The 24,687-nt window shown below is 45.0% G+C and overlaps 1 protein-coding gene across 2 annotated transcripts in view; it reads right to left on the reverse strand.

The window, feature by feature from the left end:
* NIPAL3 (NIPA like domain containing 3) overlaps nucleotides 1–24,687 on the reverse strand; it is a 56,541-nt gene that overhangs the window by 13,642 nt on the left and 18,212 nt on the right. For both annotated transcript variants that reach the window (XM_023219640.1, XM_023219641.2), the window contains 6 exons: nucleotides 17,315–17,383; nucleotides 15,332–15,503; nucleotides 12,315–12,374; nucleotides 7,936–8,081; nucleotides 4,048–4,144; nucleotides 1,264–1,399 (listed from right to left, as the gene is read on the reverse strand). In XM_023219640.1, the coding sequence (XP_023075408.1) occupies nucleotides 1,264–1,399; nucleotides 4,048–4,144; nucleotides 7,936–8,081; nucleotides 12,315–12,374; nucleotides 15,332–15,503; nucleotides 17,315–17,383 (680 nt within the window). The remainder of the gene's footprint in view (nucleotides 1–1,263; nucleotides 1,400–4,047; nucleotides 4,145–7,935; nucleotides 8,082–12,314; nucleotides 12,375–15,331; nucleotides 15,504–17,314; nucleotides 17,384–24,687) is intronic.

Genomic DNA, 24,687 nt, shown 5'->3' on the forward strand with positions numbered 1-24,687 from the left:
GCCAGCAGCAGCTGCTCCTGTGGTCCCTGGAGGCCATGTAGCTGGTGGACCTTGAGTCTGAGCCGGAGCTTTCCAGGCTGAATCAGCCTCGTGTGCTGGTGAGTCCTGTGTACCTACAGGTACAGAATGTTGTAGGTTTTGTCACCTACAACATTCCTAGAGCCTCTCCTCCTCCCAGGCCCTCTGCTGGGCTCCAGGACTCAAACGCAAACAAGACACAGGCCCTTTCCTCAGGCTGCTGCCTTTTATTTAACTTCATGCTTAGAAAGAGGAGGGGGTACTTTGCCTTCCACTCAGGAAGATTTGGAGGTGATATATTGAAGGCAAGAAATGATAACTTTTCTTTCCAACCCAGAAGACAAGCAGGTGCATCCTAGGGATGGCCATGCTTCCAAGGCCCCTGAGATGATCACCTGCCCCAGAGAAGAGGGGAAGTAAGTCTGCCTCCAACCACAAATTTCTCACATTCTGGCCAGGCATGGTGGCTCATGCCTGTAATCCCAGTACTTTGGGAGGTCAAGGTGGGCAGATCACTTGAGGTTAGGAGTTTGAGACTAGCCTGGCCCACAACGTGAAATCCCATCTCTACTAAAAATATAAAAATCTGCCGAGTGTAGTGGCACACACCTGTAGTCCCAGCTACTTGGGAGGCTGAGGCAGGAGACTCACTTGAACCCCAGAGGCAGAGGTTACAGTGAGCCGAGATGGCAGAGGTTACAGTGAGCCGAGATGGCACCACTGCACTCCAGCCTGGGCAACAGAATGAGCCTCCATCTCAAAATAAAACAAAAAAAATCTCACATTCTGAGGTAGCAGGGAAAAACCCATCCACTGCTGGCTTCATATTTCTTTCTTTTTTATTTTTTAATTCTTGTGCCTCAGCTTCCTGAGTAGCTAGGACTACAGGCATGTGCCACCACGGCCAGCTAATTTTTTTTTTTTTTTTTGTATTTTTAGTAAAGACAGGATTTTACCATGTTGGCCAGGCTAGTCTCAAACTCCTGGCCTCAAGTGACCCACCCACCTCAGCCTCCCAAAGAGCTGGAATTACAGGCGTGGGTCACTGTGCCTGGCCTGGCTTCATCTTTTGAGTGACCCTCCAGGTGACAACTCAGCAAATTAGTAGCTCCTCTCTCCACGCGGGATGCCAGGCCCTGTGGCATGTTCGGCCCTCCTTGTAGCTTCACGGCATATGTCATCAGGTCCCCAAAAGAGAAGCAACCCGAATGGTGGGGCCCAGCAGGAAAAGGATTTGTAACTCACGCAGCCTGATAGACGGCAGTTGCCACCATGCACACGAACATCACGTAGAAGATGGGGTAGTCAAGCTGCAGGTTCCCTTGAATGGACAAGACAAGCATCCCAGCCACAGCCTTGACTGTCACCACCGTCATGGAGCCTGCAGATGGGAGACAAGGGCGAGTGAGGAGCCTCAAGGAAATGCAGAGAGCTACATCCGGAAAGCCAGTCTATAACCCCAAAGGACTTGGGGAGACAGAGGGGACGGAACAGGAACAGAGTCAAGCCTGTGGTTTGCACGGTGACAAACACCGTTTGCACTGGGTCTCGTGTGCACTTCTCCTGTGGACTCCCATGCTCTGTGCTGATTACACCCTAAAGGAGGGAGGAAAGCCAAACTCCTGAAGGTAATCCTAGATGTCACTTCCAAACTGCCAAGCATGGGCAGTAAGTTCAGTTCTCTGAGGTCCCAAGTGCCCAGCACTGTGGCCAAAAGGATCCCCGAGTGGATCAATGAACTCACCAGTCTCATAGCAACCACAGGAAAAACATGTGGTGTGTAAACAGCTTAGGAGTTGTTGGGTTTTTTAGTGCTCAGTCACTTGTATTTTTTTGTTGTTGTTGTATTTTTTTTTCCTTTTTGTGGAGAACAAGGTCTTGCTATATTGCCCAGGCAGGTCTTGAACTCCTGGGCTCAAGCTATCCTCCCACCTCTGTCTCCCTAAGAGCTGGGATTGCAGGCGTGAGCCACCGCACCCGGCTGGTCACTTGTATTTTTAAAAACATTTCTCCAGTGTTTTGGAAGGCACACCCCTGTGCATATGTGCAAACATTTCCAATATGTGTGTACTTATTTTCAAATTAAAGTCATGTGACCCTGTACTTAAATGGTATGCACGTTATAAAATTTGTACAGGAATATAAATTAAAAGGCAGAGAAAAAATGATTGAAAGTTCTAATATTCTTTCTGTGTACCCAGGGGAGCATCCTGCTCACCTCCCTGTGGAGACCCTCGCTCTACCCTACTGTTCAGAAATGGCTTCTAACTACAGACCATCAGCCTGCCCTGCCAAACAGGAGTTAGAGACAGCCCCCAAGAGGGGTCCAAGTGAAGTCCTGGTCCCGGCTGCTCTGCTTTGCTTTCGTATTCTTCAGCTTTGGTTCATTTCGCTTTCTCCTGCCAATATCCACCCCTGCCCACAGTGTCTCTCGGGCTCCTCACCCATTAGGCTACAGTTTCCAAACACTGGCAGCCACTTAAGCACTTGTCATCAGGGAGTCTTCCTTAGTGAGAAGGGGATCAGCCAATGGCCTCAGAACCTTCTGGCCTTCCTACGCAAGAGGAGAGGATGTTTCAGGGCCGTGATCCTTCCCATCCACTTTGAAAACAAAGTCATTGAGGAATGAAGGACTGATTCATGCTATGACATGGGTGAACCTCAGAATCATCATGCTCAGTGAAAGAAGCCAGTCACAACAGGCCACAAAGCATATGACTTTATTTATGAAGGAGTTCAAAAATGCAAATCTACAGGGACAGAAGGTAGCTTAGTGGTTGCCTGGGGCTGGGAAGAGGGGAACAGGGAGTGACTGCTAATAGGTGCAGGGTTTCTTTTTGGGGTGACAAAATGTTTTAAAATTAGATTAGGATGATGGTTTCACAACTCTATGAAATGCTAAAAACCACTGAATTGTAAACTTTAAACAGGTGAACTTTACGGTATCCACCGAATTGTAAACTTTAAACAGGTGAACTTTACGGTATGTAAATTATATCTCAACAGAGCTGTTAAAAATTAATTAATGAAACCCTGTCTTCAGTGACAGATACCTATTTGGTTGATGGCTTGTGGCCGTGGTAGGGTGCACGGTAGGAAGGTTGGAAGAAAAATGCACATGCACATATTAGGTACCTGTGCACATCTCATTTAACCCCCACTCCCTTCTGTGACTTGGATGTTCTCATATCCCACTTTAGAGAAGTGGATGGTGTGGCTTAAGGAGGGAGGGTCACTAGCCTGAGGCCAGAGACACAAGACCAGCGCAGCAGCAGGCTCCACCAGCCCTGACACCAGCCTGTTCCTCCACCTCTGTCCGCTTCTCCTTCTCAGGAAGGATGGATTCCCCACAGCTCTATTTAGCTATAAAATTATACACAGTTCTAGCCAGGCACCGCGGCTCATGCCTGTAATCCTGGCACTTTGGGAGGCTGAAGCAGAGGGATCACTTGAGGCCAGGAGGTCAAGGCTACTGTGAGCTATGATTGTACCACTGCACTCCAGCCTGGGTGACACAGTGAGACTGTCTCAAAAAAAGAAAAAAACGAGGAAAAATTAATATGCAGTTCTAGCCTCAAGCTGATTCAGGAGCTATCTCTTCCACAGCACCCATCTTTGAATCCAGAATGAATTCCTAAGCTCTGATAGGTTTTGCATGGATCTTTTCAGGGCTCAATCACTGGGGCATGTTCTACTTCTGCCATCTCTGAAACAGCGTAACTCACCTCATCCTCACTCTGCTTAATTCTTCCTCATTGGAATTGTTATTGCCCCAACTTACATAACCTATGAGTTTGGCTGGTTGTTTACTGCTATTTTCTCCCTTTAGATTGGAGGCTCCTGGAGGACAGAAGTTTGTCTCCAGTCAGCAGGGACCCAGCTCCCCAGAGCCACTGATGGAGACAGAACAACCTGAGCCAGTCTCAAGCAGCTTCTGTGTCCAGGGGCCAAAGCTCTGCAAACAAAACCCACATCTCCATTTGGTGCTTCTTGGTGGTGGCAAAACCCAATCATCAGATGCCAACTTACCGAGTAACGCCACCAAGAGAAGAATCACGACAATGTTGTTGGCGTTCTTCTCCTTGTAGAAGTAGAGCAGCAAGCAGAACAGAATGATCTCCACCAGCTGTGGAAGGCAGCGAGCAGGGGGGTCAGTGGGGGCCACAGAGGTAGGCGAGACCGGGAGACCCTGGTGGGCTGGGCCATCATCAGAGGCACAGGGTTGAAAGGGAATGACTGAGCTATGATTCAGCATTTCCCAAACTACTGTTAGACATTCAGGGGAAAGGGGAACACAGAGTGAATCTCTCTAATCCCTGGCTAGTACTGAGAAGGAATTCCCCATTGTCCTGAGGCTGAAGCTTTGAGGGTGATGCGCTGCCCTCATGTCCACTCTTTCTCGGAGGGCCAAGATTCATCAGGCTGAGAAGGTTTCTTCCCACTCCACTGCTCCATGGGTATCCCCATTAAAACAATGGGTCAGTCCAAGAGGGAGACACTTGTTCACCAAGCTCTTTGGTCAAGAATAAGAAGTCAGGTGCGGTGGCTCACTCCTGTAATCCTAGCACTTTGGGAGGCTGAGGCGGGCGGGTCACCTAAAGTCAGGAGTTTGAGACCAGCTTGACCAACATGGTAAAACCCGGTCTCTACTAAAAATAGAAAAAAAAAAATTAGTTGGGCGTGGCGGCATCTGCCTGTAATCTCAGCTACCCAGGAGGCTGAGGCAGGAGAATTGCTGAGATCGTGCCACTCCATGCCAGCCTGGGAGACAGAGCGAGCTTCCATCTCAAAGAAAAAAAGAATATGAGTATATACTCCTTGTGCCCCCAGCCAAGCTTGCAGTGTGAGGCTTAACAGAATAGAATGAGGAAGGCATGTGGAGTCAGGGAGACCTGGATCTGCCTCTAAACTAGTTGTGTGACCTGGGGTAAGTCACTTAACTTCTCTAAACCTTAGTTAACCCTGTGGGAAATAGGGATAAGAATTCTTTTTGGGCCGGGCGCGGTGGCTCAAGCCTGTAATCCCAGCACTTTGGGAGGCCGAGACACGTGGATCACAAGGTCAGGAGATCGAGACCATCCTGGCTAACCCGGTGAAACCCCGTCTCTACTAAAAAATACAAAAAACTAGCCGGGCGAGGTGGCGGGCGCCTGTAGTCCCAGCTACTCGGGAGGCTGAGGCAGGAGAATGGCGTAAACCCGGGAGGCAGAGCTTGCTGTGAGCTGAGATCCGGCCACTGCACTCCAGCCTGGGCGACAGAGTGAGACTCCGTCTCCAAAAAAAAAAAAAAAAAAAAAAAGAATTCTTTTTAAGGGGTCCATAATCATAGCTTACACTAAATGACGTCTCCTTGTATGCCAGGTAGTGTTCTAAGCATTTTATCTACATTAATCTCATGAAATCAGCACAAGAACTCTAGGAAGCAGGTACTACCATGATCCCATGCATGACACAGAGGAATTTAAACCTGGACAGTCTGGCTCCCAGGCCCATGCACTTTCCTGCTAGACCACACTGTCTGGAGCTGGGCGGCCCAGTGCCTGGTGTTTAGAAGGTGCTCTATCAGTAGAAACTTACCATTAGACGATGGCAAGTCTGAGTTTGAGAAGCTCCCCCTCCTCGCATCAACAACTTGTCCTTACCACCCCTTAAAAGCCCAGATATTTGCTAACACTTTCCCAAGAAGTTGAGCCAGCCCTAGCACCCAGTGCAACTAAAGCAGAAAACTTAGACAACAGCCTAGTCCCATTTGCCTACCCCAAACCCCTTGTCAAAGCTGATTTAGTATAAAAAAAAACATAGAAACATTAATGGGCATTTTGAAACATTTAAAACATTCCTTCTAATTAGAGACCACAAAACACAGCTGCTTTCATTTCCCTCTGTTTCTTCTTTGTCTTTGTTCCAGGGAATCCATATTTTATCGAGTTGTCATTATAGTCAATGCACAATTTTGGACTGGGCTGTTTTTAGTTACCATAAACAATCTTCATGTTGTGTGAAGTTGTCATAATTATCTTTAATTGCTGCAGAACACTTCATCAAGTGGATGTGCTGCCAGTCATCAACATTCCCAACCACTGTGCCTGCATTTGAGGGGCCCCAATTGTTCAGCCATTCTCTATGATTCTTTTTTTCTTTTTCTTTTTTTTGAGACACGGTCTCACTGTGTCACTCAGGCTGGAGTGCAGTACTGTGATCATGGCTCACTGCAGCTTTGACCTCCAGGGCTCAAGCTATCCTCCCACCTTAACCTCCTTAGTAGCTGGTACTACAGGCACACGCCAACACATTCGGCTAATTTTTAATTTTTCCTAATAGAGATGGGGTTTTGCCACATTGTCCACACTGGTCTCAAGTTCCTAGGCTCAAGCAATCCTCCTGCCTCAGCCTCCCAAAGTGCTGGGATTACAGGTGTGAGCCACCACATGTGGCCCATTCTCCATGATTCTAAAATGAATGCTGGAATAGCACTGGATATTATATCATGAGATGGCTGTGCATATGCAGTGCCTCCCAACAGTCCATGAGTTCTGTAGGCATGTCTCATTTATTTTTTATAACCATAGTGTTGAGCACACAGCAGACGCTCAATAAATATTGACTGAATTTGGTTTGGCCAAATCTCTCCAGCTGGCAGCACTGCCTCCTGGTCATGATGAAGTAAGACAACAGAGTCATTCACTGAGCACCTACCACGTTCTGGGTGACTTAAATGCTACTTCCTGGATCTTCCAATAGCAATTCTAAGTCCAGAGATTCTTGCCATTTTACAGAGAGGAAAACAGAGAAGGAAAGCGACTTGGCTAAGGCCACACAGCACTTAGAAGATTGAAGCCCAAGACTTCCTGAGTGAAAGGTCTGTTCTGGGGTAAAGCTTTGCCCAAGGAGGTGGTCTTTTGCTCTGTCACCAACTACATGCCGGGGCTGGCTGCCAGTTGGGAAATGACACAGCCCCCATTTCAGGGGAAGTGATCCTCTGCTTTGTGGATAAACTGAGGAAAAAGGATGTTCCAGGGCCTCTAGACTCAATAAGAGACCAGGCTGTTTATGTCAGAGGAAAACAGTAAACACCTTTGTCGGTAGGCCACAGGGAAGGAAGATGGCACCTGAGGCCAGGCGGGCCCAGCCTTCAAATCCAATTCTGCTTTTATGGACGCTGAGCAGGTCAGCTCACCTTTTGGAGCCCTGGTTTTCTCATGCATCGAATGGGAAGAACATTTACTTTATAGGGTTAAGAGAATCTGAGATGATATATAAAAATGTATTTAGCACAGCACAGGGCATGGAACAAGAACGTACCAATAGCTTTATCAAATACTGTAGATGTTTTCCTTAATCAGTTGATTTATAGACTTAAAATGGGGTAGAACTGGGGCAGAGGACTGAGCTCTGGTGGAGGGGTTAGGAGACAAAGTTTCCCGTATCTCCTGGACTTCTATCAGCAGTGTGATACTGGGAAAAATAATAAAATAACATTCTTATATTGTTTACAGTTTTAACTTTTTCTTCCCCTTACCATCAAAGTTTGAAATGGTTACTGTAGAAATTTTGGACAATTCAGAAAGATGAAGAGGAAATAAGACTGAGTCATAAGACTATCTCCCAGAGCCAACCACTGATGCAATTTGCTTTCGCATCTAGGCCTTCATAGATATATTACATGACCAAATCTATACCCACTTCTAAAAAACAAAACTGGCATCAGACTATATAATGGTTTTAATATTACTCAGGACATAAATAAAACAAGCATTTCACCATGAACTGCATACTCTCCAGAAGCACGGTCTTTCATGCTGGCACAATGTGCCACAATTCATGGAATCCCCTATTGCTGGGTATTCATGTTTCTGGTTTCTAGGACTTGATCTCCCTCCTGCCATCTCAGGGGAAATGACTGGAGGCTTCTCTTACCATGTACAAAAGGAAAGGCCAGCTCACGAGGTGCTTGGTGACATTCTCGCCCGTCATCTTCTCGTGACTGTTGGGTGCAAATGTCACCAGCAGGTAGGTACCCACGACAGCCAAACCGCAGCCAACAAAGGACAAGACGTAGCGCCCTGCAGGGAAGAGGGGCTGTCACGGACTCATTGTAACAACAGGCCCGAGATACAGTACACATGCTCAACCATGAAAAAACAGGCTTCTCCTGCAACATACCATGACCTGTTACTGTTTGTATTTTTGGTTTTTCTTTACTTTAAAAAATAAATGATCTTCCTTAATTTTGTTAAAAAAAAAAAAACACAATGTAAAAAAAAAACAAAACAAAACTTTAATGAAGCATAACATGCATACAAAAAGTGCTTGAGGAATTTTCCCAAAGTGAACACACTCATGAAACCAGCTCCCAGATGGAGAAAGAGAACATGAGTCAGATCCTGAAATTTCTCATTTGTGAAACTGATCACTAGACCCCGCTCTCAGGGTAACACTATCTTGACCTGTAACAGCACTGATAGCTTTTCCTGGCTTTGTGCTTTATATGAATGGACCCATACAGTGTGATCTCTTTTGTCTGTATTCACTCAACATGTTTCTGAGATCCATCTGCGTTGTGGGGCACAGTGGCAGTTCCTTTGTTCTCACTGTGTATGGTGATCCACTGTGTAAATACAACACAATTTATCCATTCTACTGCTGGGGAGCATTTGAGGAGTCTCCAGCCTGGACTTATAAAAAATTATGTTGCTGTGAACATTCTCGTACATGTCATTTGAGAAACACATGTATGCATTTCTGTTGAGTATAAAATGAGGGGTGGAATTCCTCCATAGGACATGTGGATGTTCAATTTGGTAGTTAGTGTCAAATGTTTTTCCCAAGTGGCTGTCGCAATTTACACTCCCCCCAGTAGAGCAAGAGAGTTCTAGTTACATTCTTGCCAACACTTAAACATTTTGTCTTTTTCATTTTAGCCATGATAGTATTGCACTGTGATTTTAATGCACATTTTATAGGTAACATTTTAAAACTAAAATCATTTTATGGGCAAACTAAAAAACCAAATAAAATAAAACATAAAGGCCAACCTTCAGAGCTCAACATGTACCTTTTAAAAATTACCTCATCCTTTCCCAACTGGTTATTTAACCTAATGTCAAGGGAACTATATAATAGCTATATACCTACTATCAATATTCTACTCCACAGACCTGTCACAGACTGGTAGTGGTCCAGGTGGCATGGCTCTTGTCTCTTCCCTGGAGTCTTGTCACACTCCTATTGAACTCTGTAAGGTTGGTGAAAAGCCTCCAAGGTCCAGCCCAGCCCCAGGCAGCCAAAAAACAGCTGAGAGTTCTACGCCACACTTACGGTGACCACAGGCCTCTGGACTTCTCTGGGATAGAACTAACTTTGCCTATTTCATCCCACTGTCTAGAGAAAATGTGATTCTATGTTAAACGTCTTTTATCTTTATTCTTAGTACTAGGCTTCGTAAATGTAGGAGGTGTTCAAAAAACGGTTGTTGAATGGTTTAATGAATGAATGAGCCACGGTTAAGCTCAACAAAGTAAGTCTGTTATCTAAAGTTTTCTTCAGGCAGGGATGGGTCTTACTCATCTCTACACCTGCAGTGTCCAACACAGCTCTAGCACTGAGTGAATGTTTGCTAAATGTAATGGAACTCCAAGTAAGACAGCCACGTTCAGCTGTGCAGGTTGCTTACTGCACAAGGGCACCTGGCCGAATGGGTGAAATGGGCTAAAATCCAGCCCATGCTCTGCTCATCAAGCCTTGTGCCTACAAAACTACAGATGACCAGAGGGGCCTTCTTTTTCCAAGTCACATAGCGTACTGCTTGCACTAGCATGGCTCTCATCCTAGGACTACCTAGAGTATTCCCAAAGGGATGCAAACTTCTATACTGGTCTTAGAACCAGCCCTAACCCCCCTGCCCCATCATTAAGACTACTGAAATTCAGTCTGTCGTTTGGTCTTCTAGGCAGTAGCTCCAAAGTCTCGACTTTTTTCTTTTGGCAAAGTTCTGCTTTTTTTTTTTTTTCAGAGTAAAATTCTTTTCTTTTTGGGCCTCTTGGTCCCACCTTGATCTTATTCTATATTAGTGATGCAGAGTGGTCCCCAAACCTGGCTGTATATCCACAACATCTTGGAAATTTTGTCTCCCTGAAGTTCTGTTTTAAAATTTTTCAGACGTACATTAAAGTTCAAAGAGTTGTATAATAAGTACCCATAGTCCCAACAGCTAGATTCTAAATTGACCTTTCATGCTTGTTTTCTCACATATCTATCCATCTCTGTATCCATGCATTAATCCATCTTATTTTTGATGCATTTCAAAGCAATTTGCAGACATCAGTATACACTTCACCCTGGTGAGCTCTATAAGAATGCCAATGCCCCGGCCCCAGCCCAGAGCTCAGAATCTCTGAGGACAGAGCTTGGGCCACCATCACCTCACTCCTCAACTCCTCAGTATGGCACATAAGGTCTACACATCAGCCAGTCTCCACGTCTCCCTGATCTCACTCTCACTTTATTCATTACCCTCTGGCTACACAGCCTTACTGAGACTGGACAAACCAAGCTTCTTCCTGCCTCAGATCCTTGCACCTGTGGCTCCCAGTGTGTGGAAAACCCTGCCCACAGACCTGGGGATGGAAATCTCCTTAGTATTAACTGGATCTGGGCTTAAAAATCATCTCCTTGTGTAAATTAGTTCAATGATTGTGGAAGACAGTGTGGGGATTCCTCAAAGTCCTAGAGGCAGAAATACCACTGGACCCAGCAATCCCATTACTGGGTATATACCCAAAGGAATATAAATTGTTCTATTATAAAGATACATGTGCACATATGTTCACTGCAGCACATTCACAATAGCAAAGACACAGAATCAACCTAAATGCCTATCAATGACAGATTGGATAAAGAAAATGTGGTACATATACACCATGGAGTACTACACAGTCAAAAAAAAGAACAATATCATATCCTTTGCAGGGACATGGATGGAGCTGGAAGCCATTATTCTCAGCAAACTAATGCAGGAATGGAAAACCAAATACTGCGTGTCCTCACTTGTAAGTGGGAGCTGAATGATGAGAACACATGGACACATGGGTGGGGACCAACACACACTGGGGCCTGTTGGAGGGTGGGGGTTTGGGGGAGGGAGACCATTGGGAAGAATAGCTAATGGATGCCGGGCTTAACAACTAGGTGATGGGATGATCTGTGCAGCAAACCACCATGGCACACATTGCCCTATGTAACAAACCTGCACATCCTGCACATGTGCCACTGAAATTAAAATAAAAACTGGGGGGAAAATCACCTCCTCAGAGAGTCTGACCCTGATCAGTCTAGGAAAGTGTTCCCATCTCCCCAGGCCCCAAAAGCATTCAATTTTCTCTGAAAAACTCACTACAACCTAAAATTATTTCATTTAGTTACTTGTTTATTGTTACCGCTCCCCTCCCCCAACACACACACACACACACACACACACGACGACAATCTCTGCGAGCAGAAGCCCCATCTATCCTACTGCTGTATCCCCAGCACCTATAACACAACATGGCACTCAGTAGGTGTTTTGGGGGGAACGCTTCTTCCCAACTCCTTGGGTTTCCATGGGGAGAGACCTCCATTAAAGTGACACTTCTGCCTCTTGCCCTGTTGGTCTACATTTCTCAACTTGGATGGAGCTGTTCTACTTAAAAATTAAACACTGGGGCTTTGATCTTTTTTCTTCCTTCTCTGGCCCAAACTGTGTGAAGCAATAATTCTTGCTAAGTGTCTCCACTCTGTAAACCCAAGTGTTTCTTGGGGGGACCCACCCAAGGTCTGACTGGGAGCTGGAGGGTCCTGTGGGGAGAGTGCAAGGACATTCCCTTGGCTGCTCACCTAAGCAGCTTCATGCTTTAATCTAGCTCACCTAAAATGCCCTCATCTAGCTTTTATTAGGAGTAAAGCACGACTTCTGATTGCCTGTGTTTGACTCCCATTGCTTTAGAACTTGGTCAGGGAGAGAGGGTTTCTTTTATTGGGCCTCCTAAAATCCCAATAATATATGCTCAAAATTGATCCAATGGGGTGGATAAAAAGTCCATTTTCAAAAGCTTCACCGATGATTCTGATGTGTGGTCAGGCTTGAGAACCCCTGATTAAAAACTCCAGCTCTCAGGAGCCTGTTGAGGGCAGAACATAGAACCACAGAGGACAGCAGGAGGCAGATAACCTCTGAATTAGAGTGACCTGGTTTTACAATTTTAAAAAAAAAAGCATTCATATAAAATTAAGGACACAGTACAAATCCCTGAACTTACTCAGAAAGTCTTTCGGTTTCCACTTTTCCTTGATGAATATGATTCCTATGATGGCACTAGCTGAAAAATGAAGCACAAAGAAAAGGGAATTGAGGCTGCCGTCAGTGAAAGGGCATCCCTTCGCCCAGGCCTTCTGGGTGGCTCCTTTGCATTGGAACTTGGTACTTCCTAACCTGTCACTCACGCTGCCAAGAGCTTGGTTCCTGTGTGATTCCATCTAGGAAAGGGAGGCTCAGAGAGGAGCCTTCCTTCCTGAGGATTTCCTACAAGGCCAGAAGCATTGAGTACCTGCTGTGTGACAGGCGATTTACACAAGTTATTTCTGGCATGTTCACCCTTGGGGGTGGGTACTCTCATTATTCCTATTTGACAAATGGGGACACTGAAGCTGAGAGAGGTAAAGGGCCCACTCAAGATCATGAAGGTGGTAGGGGAAGGCAAGACTTGAACCCAGGACTGCAGGAGGCCAGGGCGCTTACTTCTTCCACCGTAATACCCACCTCTGACATTTCTCTGGCTCTTTCCTCTTCCTGGCTCTTTCATGTTCACAGATGTACTCAAACACCCTTGGGACTGCCCAAAAGAATAGGGCTGGCAGTCACTGCGAACAGACCTGGATCACTCACTACCCTAGTTCTGCCTCTTCTGGCTGTGTGTCCTTGGATATGTCATTTCACCTGAGTCTCAGTTCTCTAATCTATGAAATACGGTGTTAGATCCAGATGACACCAGCTCATAGAATGTTAAATATTTTGTTACACATTCAGAAAACCATCTGTAGTTTGAAATTGGCCACAGTGGGAGTAATAATGTCTATACCATATAAACTGGCAAACGCTACAAATCAGGTCTTCCTTTTCTCCTTTCCACCTTTCCATCCCTTTTCTCCGTCCCTCCCTCTCCTCTTCTTTTTCCTCTCCTTTGTCTCTCTGAGAGGTGGTTTACCAGCATACCATTGAAAATTACTTTTCTGAATGATAGGGGTAATTCAATGATATATGTAAATCATTTGGTACACAGTCAATCTCAATAACTAAGCTAGTATTACTACTAAAAGTACCTGGAGCAGTGATGGTTAAGTCATAGATATCCAATAAGTGATAATCATTATTATTTTTAATATTACTCCTCACTGGATGACTTCAGAAGCTCTAGGGCCCCTTATTCCCAGTGGCTGATATCTGAAGTTTTATCATTATAACTTGGCCTCTTTAAAAAAACAAAATAATTTGGTTATTTGAACCTTATTAAAATTCGAAGACTAATATTTAAAGCACCAGTCACTTATTTATTTCTCATTGGGAAAAAGGTTTGGGAGCCCTCTGGAGATACCTGCAGTGGGCAGAGCAGAGTGATAAGGCTACAGGTAAGATCACATAGAGGGGCTGGGGAGTAACATAACAGAAACATAGAAAATGGTCCGGAAGTAAGACAATAGGGACAGGCTGAGACTCTGGCAAACTACTTGCCTCAGCTAAAGACATTCAAATTACATTTAAAAAAATACTTTGTGGGGAAAAATACACACCATGTCTGAGGACCTCATTCACTTTGTAAGCTGTCAGTTCACCAACCCTGGTTAGGAAAAACAGGGCCTTATGACAGGATCAGGGAAAGTAAATAGGTTTCTGCTCCTTTGCCAACTCCTGGTGATTGGTAGTGACTGTTGGAAACACTGAGAATTCTGAGGCCCCATCTTTGCTCTCTAGGAAGGAGTGCCATGATTGATTAATGATGTCTGCCTTGAGCACAGGAAGGGAGGGGCACATAGTTACCATGCATCTGCCATCCCTTGTATAGAAGAGAACCTCTTAACTCAAGGAGGAATAAGACCCAAAATATGACTTTCCCCTTTAAGAGCAGAGAAGAGCATCTCGGCAGAGTAGTGCTTGCCAGTAAAATGGAAAGAAATATTTCAAAGCAAGTTCATTGTCCTGGCTGCTATGCACACAAAAAAGCTATTGTTCACTCATCTACTAACATATTTTCTTTAAGAAGAAATTTTTTTTTCCTAATTTTGTTTTGCTTGTGTTCTCATGAACATTAAAGCTCCCTTGTCTTTTAGTTGGTTCAAAAGTTCTGAAACACTGGTTCAGTGATTATGGAAATCATATAAAGCTGGCAGATGAGAAAGTTAATGGCCGGGCGCAGTGGCTTACGATTGTAGTACCAGCACTTTGGGAGGAAAGGCAGGCAGATAGTTTGAGCTCAAGAATTTGAGACAAGCCTGGCCTGGCCCCAAACCCTACAAAAGCTTAATTTGTGTTTTTAATAGATGGGGTCTAGCTCTGTCACCCAGGCTGGAGTACAATTGTGCAATCAAAGCTCACTGCAGCCTCAAACTCTGGACTTAAGGGATCCTCCTGTTTCTGTTTCCCAAGTAGCTAGGGCCACAGGTGCACACCACCATGCCCAGCTAATTGTTTTTCTTTCTTTCTTTTTTTTTTTTTTTTTTTTTTGTAGAGATGGGGTCTCTCCATGTTGCCCCAGCTGGTCTCAAACTCCTGGCCTCAAGTGATCCTCACACTTCAGCCTCCCAAGTAGCTGGGATTACAGGTACAAGCCACTGCACCCAGTGACAAACTTAATGTATCTTGACGGTGAAAAGATACATGGGTTAAGGTTTATCTTCCTTCTTCTTTTAGAAATAAAAAGCAATCCTAATAAAGTTGCTGAATCTTAAACAGATCCTGGAGCCACACAGCCCAGTTCATATCCCAGCCCTGTTACTCACTAGTGTCATTTGGGGAAAGTAATTTCATTATCCTGTGCCTTAGTTTCCTCATCTGTTAAATGGGGATAACAACATCACCTTCCTCAACAGGTGGCTGGAAGATTAGCAGAATTAATATCTGTAAGAACTTACAGGGCCTGGTGTGTCTGAAGTCCTTTGTATTAGGCTATTACTATCCAAGCTAGAGCTGGTTTGTTCAATGGACACCTTTGATCCTGGCAGTGGCACTCTGGTCACACAGCTGGGAGCACCCCAGGGGAGGGTGGGGCAGCCCTGGTCTTACCTATCACGGAGACTGCGCTGAGGGGCACGATGAGTGACAGCGGTGCGAAAGCGTAGGAGGCGAACACACCCAGCTCACCCAGAAGCATCAGGAACAGGCCCAGCCACCATGTCTTGGTCTTGAAATAGGCCCGGGGATCCTTGGAGCCTGCCAGGCGGATGTGGCAGTATTTCTAGAAACCCGAGAAATAATGTAATTTGCTCATATGTTTGGGGGAAAAAATGCTATGATGTAGTTACCCTAAATCTACCCCCAACTTGAAAATAAATTGGGAAGACTTGTCAGGTTCTTGTGGAGTTCTGACTCACAAACGAGTAAAACAGTAGGGATCTAAATACTAGATGGTTATTCTAGGACAGTAGTACTCCAACACACTGGGAATCCTTATAAGCCCCTGGGAAGCTCTGACAAAATACCCGCCTGGGCCTCATCCTGAGTCAGTCTCAGAGGTGTGGGTGAGCCCGAAAACAGGCATTTCTAATGCACGTCACAGGCAATGTGCAGTCTCAGGGGGGAAGCCATAGTCTAAGGATCCCACGTGGCCTGGCCCTTGGGTCGACCTCCTCCCTTTCTCTGCAGTTTCCAGGATTCCTCATGTTTGGATGCCCAAGTGTATGGCACACTCCTTCCTGTCTACATGGCAGCAGCTCTCACTGGGCAGTTGTGTGGGTATCAGTGGACCTTGCGCTCCCTGGGGTGGTTACATAGCTCAAGCATGGTCAATATTCTTTTTTGGAGAAATGTGAACCTGTGACATGGAAACTGAGGTGGTAACTAACAGGCTAGAAAGTCACGTTGACTTAAAGGACCAATTCTGCCATTTGGGGAGGATCATGATGTGGGCTGCCCAGAAGCAGATAAATAACCAGAGATGCTGCCCTGGAGAAAGAAGAGAACGAATCATTCAAGTAGCTAAGAGACCACATGGTCTCAGCGACACATGGAAACATACACATCCCAGAGCTGAGATGCACAGGGTACAGGTGAACAAGGCACATGCGTGTGCCCACAGGGATCACAGTCTCCTGCCTGCTCCAGGGCCAGGGAGAGCAGGTCACTGCAGGCAGAAGCTGGGCAGTGCTGGTGGAGTGAAGCCAGCCAGTGTGCTGTGGGATTCATCCTGTTAGCAGGTATCAAGTCTTATTTGGGTTTCCCAGAAGCAGTCCCTGAGACAAGAACGTGGAGCAGGTAGTCTGTATGAGATGATTCCAGGGAGCTCAAGTAAGGGAGGGGGAAAGTGAGGCAGGGAACGGAGATGAAAGGTGGTTCATGAGTGAATTAGTCCTGTGGGCAACTAGGGCTCAGTCCCATAGGGGCCCTCTGAAAAACTCTGCGAATCTCACCTTAGAATCATCCTAGCAGAGGATAAGAGCCTGGGCCTTTTATTCCCTGCCTCCCACCCCTCCTGGCAGAAGGCAGCCTCCAGGGGCATTAACTGTCCCACTCTCCCAGTGTAAACCTCAGTTGTGCCTGCATGCCAGTAGCACCAGCTCCCTGGTGCCCCCACGAGAAGCTCATTAGCTATCAACTTGCTCCACACCACAGCTGCTTGTGAACTCAGACAGGCCGAGGGGACCTGGAGGTCAGTAGGGGGGTCCCCAGCAGCTGTACAGGGCATCCCAGAGGCTTGTAAGTAATGAACAATGCTGTAATTAGAGTTGAATTTGACAAAACTATGGTAATTCCAGCAGCTATGTGGCAAGGCAAAGAGAGGATGATACCAGAGCCAGGGAAGCTAGCAGGAGGTCGCTGCAAAGCCCAAGGAGAGACGGTGAGGACCTGGCTAGGAGAGTGAGGGCAGGATGGAGTGGGCCCACCAAATCAAGAGAAATCCTGGAACGGCCCACAAGGCATTGCCCCAGGTGCAGCCCAGGGATGGAGTAGGCAAGGCCCTGCAGAAAGGAGGCAGCTGGACCTGGATAAGACACCCTGATTTATCTGCTGTGTCTCTGCCCCCAGACAGTGCTGGTGACTGAAACTTACCTGGAGGTTAAGTGCAATGCTGACCACAAGGTGCCCAAAGATCGCCAAGAGGGCGCCGATCAGGTTTTCCTGTAAGGAAAGTTCACAGGAGTAAACATGATTTGGGCACAAGCCACGGGGCCCCAGGACACTTTTGACACTCAACCATTTGCTGCCCCAAAACAAAACCAGAAAAAAAGTATCAGTGACAAAGCCACATTCCAGACCCATAACTGAAATTTTACTACTCAAGGTTAATCTGGCTGCTTTGCTAGTTTATAAAACGCTGTCCTGAATTGGATACTTTGGTGGCCCAATCACACTGACCTGACAAGGTCAAAACCTGCTGTGCTATTCCCTTTAAAGTATTAACTTGCCGGCCGGGCGCGGTGCTCACATCTGTAATCCTAGCACTTTGGGAGGCTGAGGCGGGTGGATCACGAGGTCAGGAGATCAAGACCATCCTGGCTAACACGGTGAAACCCCGTCTCTACTAAAAATACAAAAAATTAGCCGGGCGTGGTGGCGGGTGCCTGTAGTCCCAGCTACTCAGGAGGCTGAGGCAGGAGAATGGCATGAACCCAGAGAGCTTGCAGTGAGCCGAGATGTGCCACTGCACTCCAGCCTGGGTGACAGAGCGAGACTCCGTCTCAAAAAAAAACAAAAGTATTAACTTGCCATCATCTTGTGCAGAAAAGCAACATTCCAAAATCAGAATTTACAAGAGAAATACAGGCCAGAGAATACTTTTTGCTATCTTGTCAACAGTCTTCCATTTCCCAGAGGGATTTCAATGAAACTCTTTTAACTGGCTCACTTGCTTAGGGCATTTTCAATTATTCAATTTATAAAAAGTTAATTTACATCACCTATGAGTTAGGTTCAGACTTCCTGGCATGGAATTTTTTACTTTATAAAATGATTACCAAACACATATGCATTGTAATTAGGAAATACATATAGATAATAAATTAGACAAGGTAGCATGAGAAAAAAATGAAAAATAAAAATAACAATAACACCAAAACCATAATAGAAAAGTCACCTTTAATTCTATAACCCAGAGATAATGACTATAAACATTTTGGTTCTTACTCCTGCAAACATTTTCCTGTCCATAAATTTACATATCAATGGAAATGTTAATTTACTTTATAAAAATAAGATTACCATCTGTTTTATAATCTGTTTTTTTATTTAGCATATTGTGAACACATTTTCCTGTCAGGCATACCTAATTTGTCATTTTTATTAAATGTCAAATAACTCATTATTTTTGGATGTGCCATATTTTATATCATAGCTTTGCTATTACTGGATATTTAGGTTGTTTCCTTTATTATTAATTTTTCATTTAGTTTTATTGTAGACTCAGGGGGTACATGTGCAGGTGTGTTACATGGGTATATTGTGTAATGTGGAGGTTTGGGTTTCTAGTGAACCCATCACCCAAGTAAGTGTACACAGTGCCCAATCGGTAATTTTTCAACTCTCGCCCTCACCCCAACCCTTCCCCATTTTGGAGTCCCCTGTGTCTATTATGTTTCCTTTTTAAAAAACAATGCTGTGATTGAAGAGCCTAGTGCACACATTTTTGTGCATTTGTCTGGATTAGTCCCTTGGGACAAATTCTTTTTTTTTTTTTTGAGACGGAGTCTGGCTCTGTCGCCCAGGCTGGAGCGCAGTGGCCGGATCTCAGCTCACTGCAAACTCCGCCTCCCGGGTTTATGTCATTCTCCTGCCTCAGCCTCCCAAGTAGCTGGGACCACAGGCGCCTGCCACCTCACCCAGCTAGTTTTTTGTATTTTTTAGTAGAGACGGGGTTTCACCATGTTAGCCAGGATGGTCTCGATCTCCTGACCTCGTGATTCGCCCGTCTCGGCCTCCCAAAGTGCTGGGATTACAGGCTTGAGCCACCGCGCCCAGCCAGGACAAATTCTTATAAGTGGAATTGCTGGGCCAAAGTGTACTAGCATTTAAACCACACTATAGTGAGTCCCCAATACACCCTTCGGCCTTATTCCACCACTGAACACCAAGGAATGCTCTATGCTGGCCACTGCTGCATCCTCCTTCCCAGCATGTTCTCTTCCCAACCCCAGCTGGCTCCCCTCCCTGGTGAAATCCTGCCCATTCTTCAAGGCATGGGACAGGCCCTAGGGAATCGGCAGTTAACAAGACAAACAGTCCTCACTGTCATATGTTCAGTCCATCTGGAAAGACAGACAACTAGCAAGGTGCCCCGCAGAGGCCAGAGCTGGCCGAGGCTTCCTCCTCAGGACAGAGTCAGCAGTAACAGTGAAGTCAACCCACCCTCCTTCCCTCTCCTAGATGGCGGGGCTTAGAGAGCTGAGGGCAGGTCTTCCCTGAGAAGGGGCAGTTGGCCAGGGACAGGCGAGGGCAGGAGGACCGAGAGGGAGGCCCACCAACTGAAATCACCATGGACAGTTGTCCTTAACTTCTCTCCCAACAAGGCTCAGGGCTGCCACAGAAGGGAAAAACGTGGAGCCAGGGGACTCCAGTCTAGTCCCAGCTCTGCCACCGTGACCTCACCACATCTGAGATGTGTCCCCCACGTGGAAAAAGTCAGAGCTGGGAACTGATTCTGACTCACCTGATGAGCAGCAAGATGGAATAAAGCCACCTGCGGGCAGAACACGTCCTTCCTATAGGATCACAGGATCTCAGAGCTAAAAGGCTTGCTGGAGACCTGCCCAGCCAGGGTTCCCCCAGCCGAGTTCCCAGAGATGCTAATGGGGTTCCAAGGCAAGAAAAGCACCATGTAGTTAAAGGCAATGCATCCTCTACCCACTGCTGGGAGGCCCCCAGAGCATGTTAGAGGCTCTCAGAAGAGTTTCTCCTTGTCTTACTCAGGCTCTCAAACTCATTTGGCTCTAGAACTCTTAACTTGGAATCCAGCCATGGGTGTCTGGAGTAAGCATCTATGACTCTCACTTGACTAACATTTTAATCCTTTCCTTTTCTTCTGATAAAGGGCACTCTGATTTTGCTGGGGAGGACTCTTCTCCACCCCCTCCCCATTGGACAGAGTCTTATTGGAACTGACATTCCCAGTGCTCCATCCTCCCTAAGACATGTGTGTGACCCAAGCTAGGCAAGTGTGACCCAAGCTAGGCAGGCCAGAATCTCTTTCTCTGGGATCCAGATCTTGGACTGAGAAACACAAAGGCTGAAGAAAGGCTGGCTCCCTTCAGCCCAAGGTGAGGCCCGAATAAATCATTAGTTGCTGCTCCTCAAGACCCTGGAGCCATCCTCACTCTGGACTTTCCTGAAGCCAGGAATACCCGGCCTCTTGCTTAAGAACTTGTTTCTGTTACTTGCAACTAAAAAGCTCAACAGAATCAACACTTTGGGGAAAAGCAGTTTGGGACATATTTATTATTAGTCCAACTTCTCATAAACATGAGTGAGGTTTTTTCTTCCCCTTTCTTAGAGGCATGGCTTTGGTGGACAAAAAAGGGAATCTGCTTTTCTTTTGTAAAAAGAAATATGTTATTCAAATTTAGTTTTTTGAAATAAAACCTTACCACAGAACTAATTATTATAAATCTAACAAATTATATTTACAAATATAATGACTCTTAGTTTCAATATTTTAATGCTCCTTGCACACAAAAAAATTAGCTTATAACTTTCCATTTAAAAAGTCAATTATAGAACATCTGCCTCTTTTTTTTTTTTTTTTTTGAGACGGAGTCTGGCGCTCTGTCGCCCAGGCTGGAGTGCAGTGGCCGGATCTCAGCTCACTGCAAGCTCCGCCTCCCAGGTTTACACCATTCTCCTGCCTCAGCCTCCAGAGTAGCTGGGACTACAGGCGCCCGCCACCTCGCCTGGCTAGTTTTTTGTATTTTTTAGTAGAGACGGGGTTTCACCATGTTAGCCAGGATGGTCTCGATCTCCTGACCTCGTGATCCGCCCGTCTCGGCCTCCCAAAGTGCTGGGATTACAGGCTTGAGCCACCGCGCCCGGCCAGAACATCTGCTTCTGGTAAGATAGAGTAGATGTATTCTTCCCTATTCTTCCTGCTACGTACAACTAAAACCCTGGTCATCACATATAAGACAAACATAAGGCTGGGCATGGTGGCTCACGCCTGTAATCCCAGCACTTTGGGAGGCCAAGGCAGGTGGATCACCTGAGGTCAAGAGTTCCAGACCAGTCTGGCCAACTTGGTGAAACTCCATCTCTACTAAAAAAAAAAACAAAACACAAAAATTATCTGGGTGTGGTGGTGGGTGCCTATAATCCCAGCTACTCAGGAGGCTGAGGCAGGAGAATCACTTGAACCCAGGAGGCGGAGGTTACAGTGAGCCGAGATCATGCCATTGCACTCCAGCCTGGGTGACAAAAGCAAAACTCTGTCTCAAAAAAAAAAAAAAAAAAAAAAAAAGACAATTCTGAAGGCAGAGAGAAGAAGGCAGGCAGACAAGCTAGAAAAGAATGGCATATGGTGAGCTTCTTGGGTATTCTGTATTTATTCTTTTTGCCTCATACATCCCAAACTTGTAGATGAAGAAGCCAGCACTCTGGAAATACCAACAGGAGTGGAGCAGGGAAAACAAAAGCCCCAAGAAAAGCCTTCTCTCACTACCAAAGGACAAGCCGATGGGAAGCTTGGCAAGAAAAATACTTTTAGACAATAACCTCCAAACTCCAAACACCACAAGGAACAAGGTACCTGTACGTCTGAATGTTTGAGCCAGCTACCCCCTAAGTTTATATGTTGAAGTCCTAACCCCTAAGGGAATGGTATTAGGAGGTGGTGCCTTTGGTCATGCAGGGGAGCCCTCATGAATGGGATTAGTGTTCTTAAAAAAGAGGCCCAAGAGAGGCTGCTCGCCCCTTCCATCATGCGAGGACACAGGGAGGAGGTGCTGTCTACGAGACACCCAATCTGCTGGTGCCTTGATCTTGGACTTCCCAGCTTTCAGAACTGTGAGAAATACATTTCTGTTGTTATAAGCTACCCAGTTTATGGCATTTTGTTACAGCAGCCCAAATGAACTAAGTCAGCCCCCCGGCTCCCCTGCTGGGACTATCAGGAAAGGCTAAGTAGGGAGCCAGTGGCGAGGTGTCCTCCTCCCCATGGTGTCAACGGAGAGCACACAGAGAGCCTAGACTTCTACCTTTGATGCAGAAAAGTTTTAAATTTTGATGAAGTCTAACCTATCTATTGTTTTCTTTTGTTGTTTATGCTTTTGGTGTCATATTTTGTGACAATAATAGCATCATGGGTGGGGGAGAGAGATGGAGCTATATAGGTGTGACATTTCATGTACTACTAAAATTAAGTTGGTGTTAATCTGAACTAGAGGCCGGGCGCGGTGGCTCAAGCCTGTAATCCCAGCACTTTGGGAGGCCGAGACAGGTAGATCACGAGGTCAGGAGTTCGAGACCATCCTGGCTAACACGGTGAAACCCCATCTCTACTAAAAATACAAAAAACTAGCCGGGCGAGGTGGCGGGTGCCTGTAGTCCCAGCTACTCAGGAGGCTGAGGCAGGAGAATGGTGTAAACCCGGGAGGCGGAGCTTGCAGTGAGCTGAGATCCGGCCACTGCACTCCAGCCTGGGCGACAGAGCGAGACTCCGTCTCAAAAAAAAAAAAAAAAAAAAATCTGAACTAGATTGTTATAAGTTAAGGTGTTCATTGTCATCCTCAGCACAATTACTAGGATGATAACTCAAAATACATAGTAAGAGAAATGACAAGGGAATTAAAATGGTACACTACAAAATATATCTATTTAACACAAAAGAAGGCAGCAATGAAGGAACTGAACTAAAAGAGACAAAAACTGTTGCCTGATTTAAATGAACACCTTATTTCCTTCTAAGAATTTTATAGTTTTAGCTCTTACATTTAGCTCTCCAATCCATTTTGAGTTAATTTTTATGCATGGTGTGAGGTGGGAATCCAATTTCATTCACTCTTCTATATGTGGCTATCCAGTTATCCCTGCACTATTTGTTGAAAAGACTATTCTTTCTCCATTGAATAGTCTTAGCATCTTTATTGAAATCAATTGATCATAGATATATGGGTTAATTTCTGGACTCTGAATTCTGTCCCATTGATTTATTTGTCTGTCTTTATGCCAGTACCATATTGTTTTGACTATTGTAGTTTTGTAGTAAGTTTTGAAATCAGAAGTGTGAGTTCTTCAACTTTGTTCTTCTTCCTCCAAGATTGTTTTGGCTATTTTGGGTCCCCTGGATTTCCATATGGATTTTAGGATCAGCTTGTCTCAAGGTAGTTCCTATAATTTCCTTTGGATTTTTTTTCATTGACTTGTTGGTTATTTAGGAGGATGCTGTTAAATTTATATATATTTGTGAATTTCCCACTTTGTTTTTGTGAATTTCCTTTTGTGACTGATTTTTAATTTCATTCCACTGTGATGAGAAAACATACTTTGTATAATTTCAATCTTTTAAATGTAATGAGACTTGTTTTCTGTCCTAATATGTGCTCTATCCCAGAAAATGTTCATGTGCACTTCAGAAGAATTTGTATTTTGCTTTTGTTGAGTGGAATATTCTATGGATTTCTGTCAGTTCTAGTTGCTTAACAGTGTTGTTCAAGTCTTCTATTTCCTTCCTGATCTCCTAATTGTTCTATCCATTGGTAAAAGTGGTGTATTCACTATTCAAGTCTTTGGCTATTATTGTCTATTTCTTCCTTTGATTCTGTCAGTTTTTGCTTCATGTATTTTGGGGCTCTATAGGTGCATATATTTTACAATTGTTACATCTTCTTGATGAATTTACCCCTTCATCATAATATAATGTCCTTCTTTGTACCTTGTAACAATTTTATCTTCAAGTCTATTTTGTTTAATATTAGTACAGCCACTCCAGCTCTCCTTTAGTTATTGTTTACATAGAATATCTTCTTCTTTTTTACTTTCAATCTATGTGTGTCTTTGAATTTAAAGACAATCTTTTGTAGCACATACTTGAATGTTTTAAAATATATATTCTGCCAATCTCTGCCTTTTACTTGGAGAGTTTAACCCACTTACATTTAATAATAATTAGTGATAAGAAAGGACTTCTGTCACTTTGCCATTTGTTTTCTATTGTCTCTTTTTGTTCCTCAATTCCTCCATTACTGCCCTCTTTTGTGGTAGATATGTTTTCTAGTGTACCACTTTAATTCCCTTATCATTTATTTTGCTATATATTTAGAGTTATTTTCTTAATGGTTGTGCTGAGGATTATAATTAACACCTTAATTTGTAACAATCTAGTTCAGATTAATAGCAACTTAATTTTAGTGTTATACAAACCTTTGCTCCTATATTGTTCCATCTCTCTCCCCCACGCATTATGCTATTATTGTCACAGATTTCTTAATTCTTTTTAAAACTTA

Source organism: Piliocolobus tephrosceles, chromosome 1, assembly GCF_002776525.5.
Source record: "Piliocolobus tephrosceles isolate RC106 chromosome 1, ASM277652v3, whole genome shotgun sequence".
Taxonomy (NCBI): domain Eukaryota; kingdom Metazoa; phylum Chordata; class Mammalia; order Primates; family Cercopithecidae; genus Piliocolobus; species Piliocolobus tephrosceles.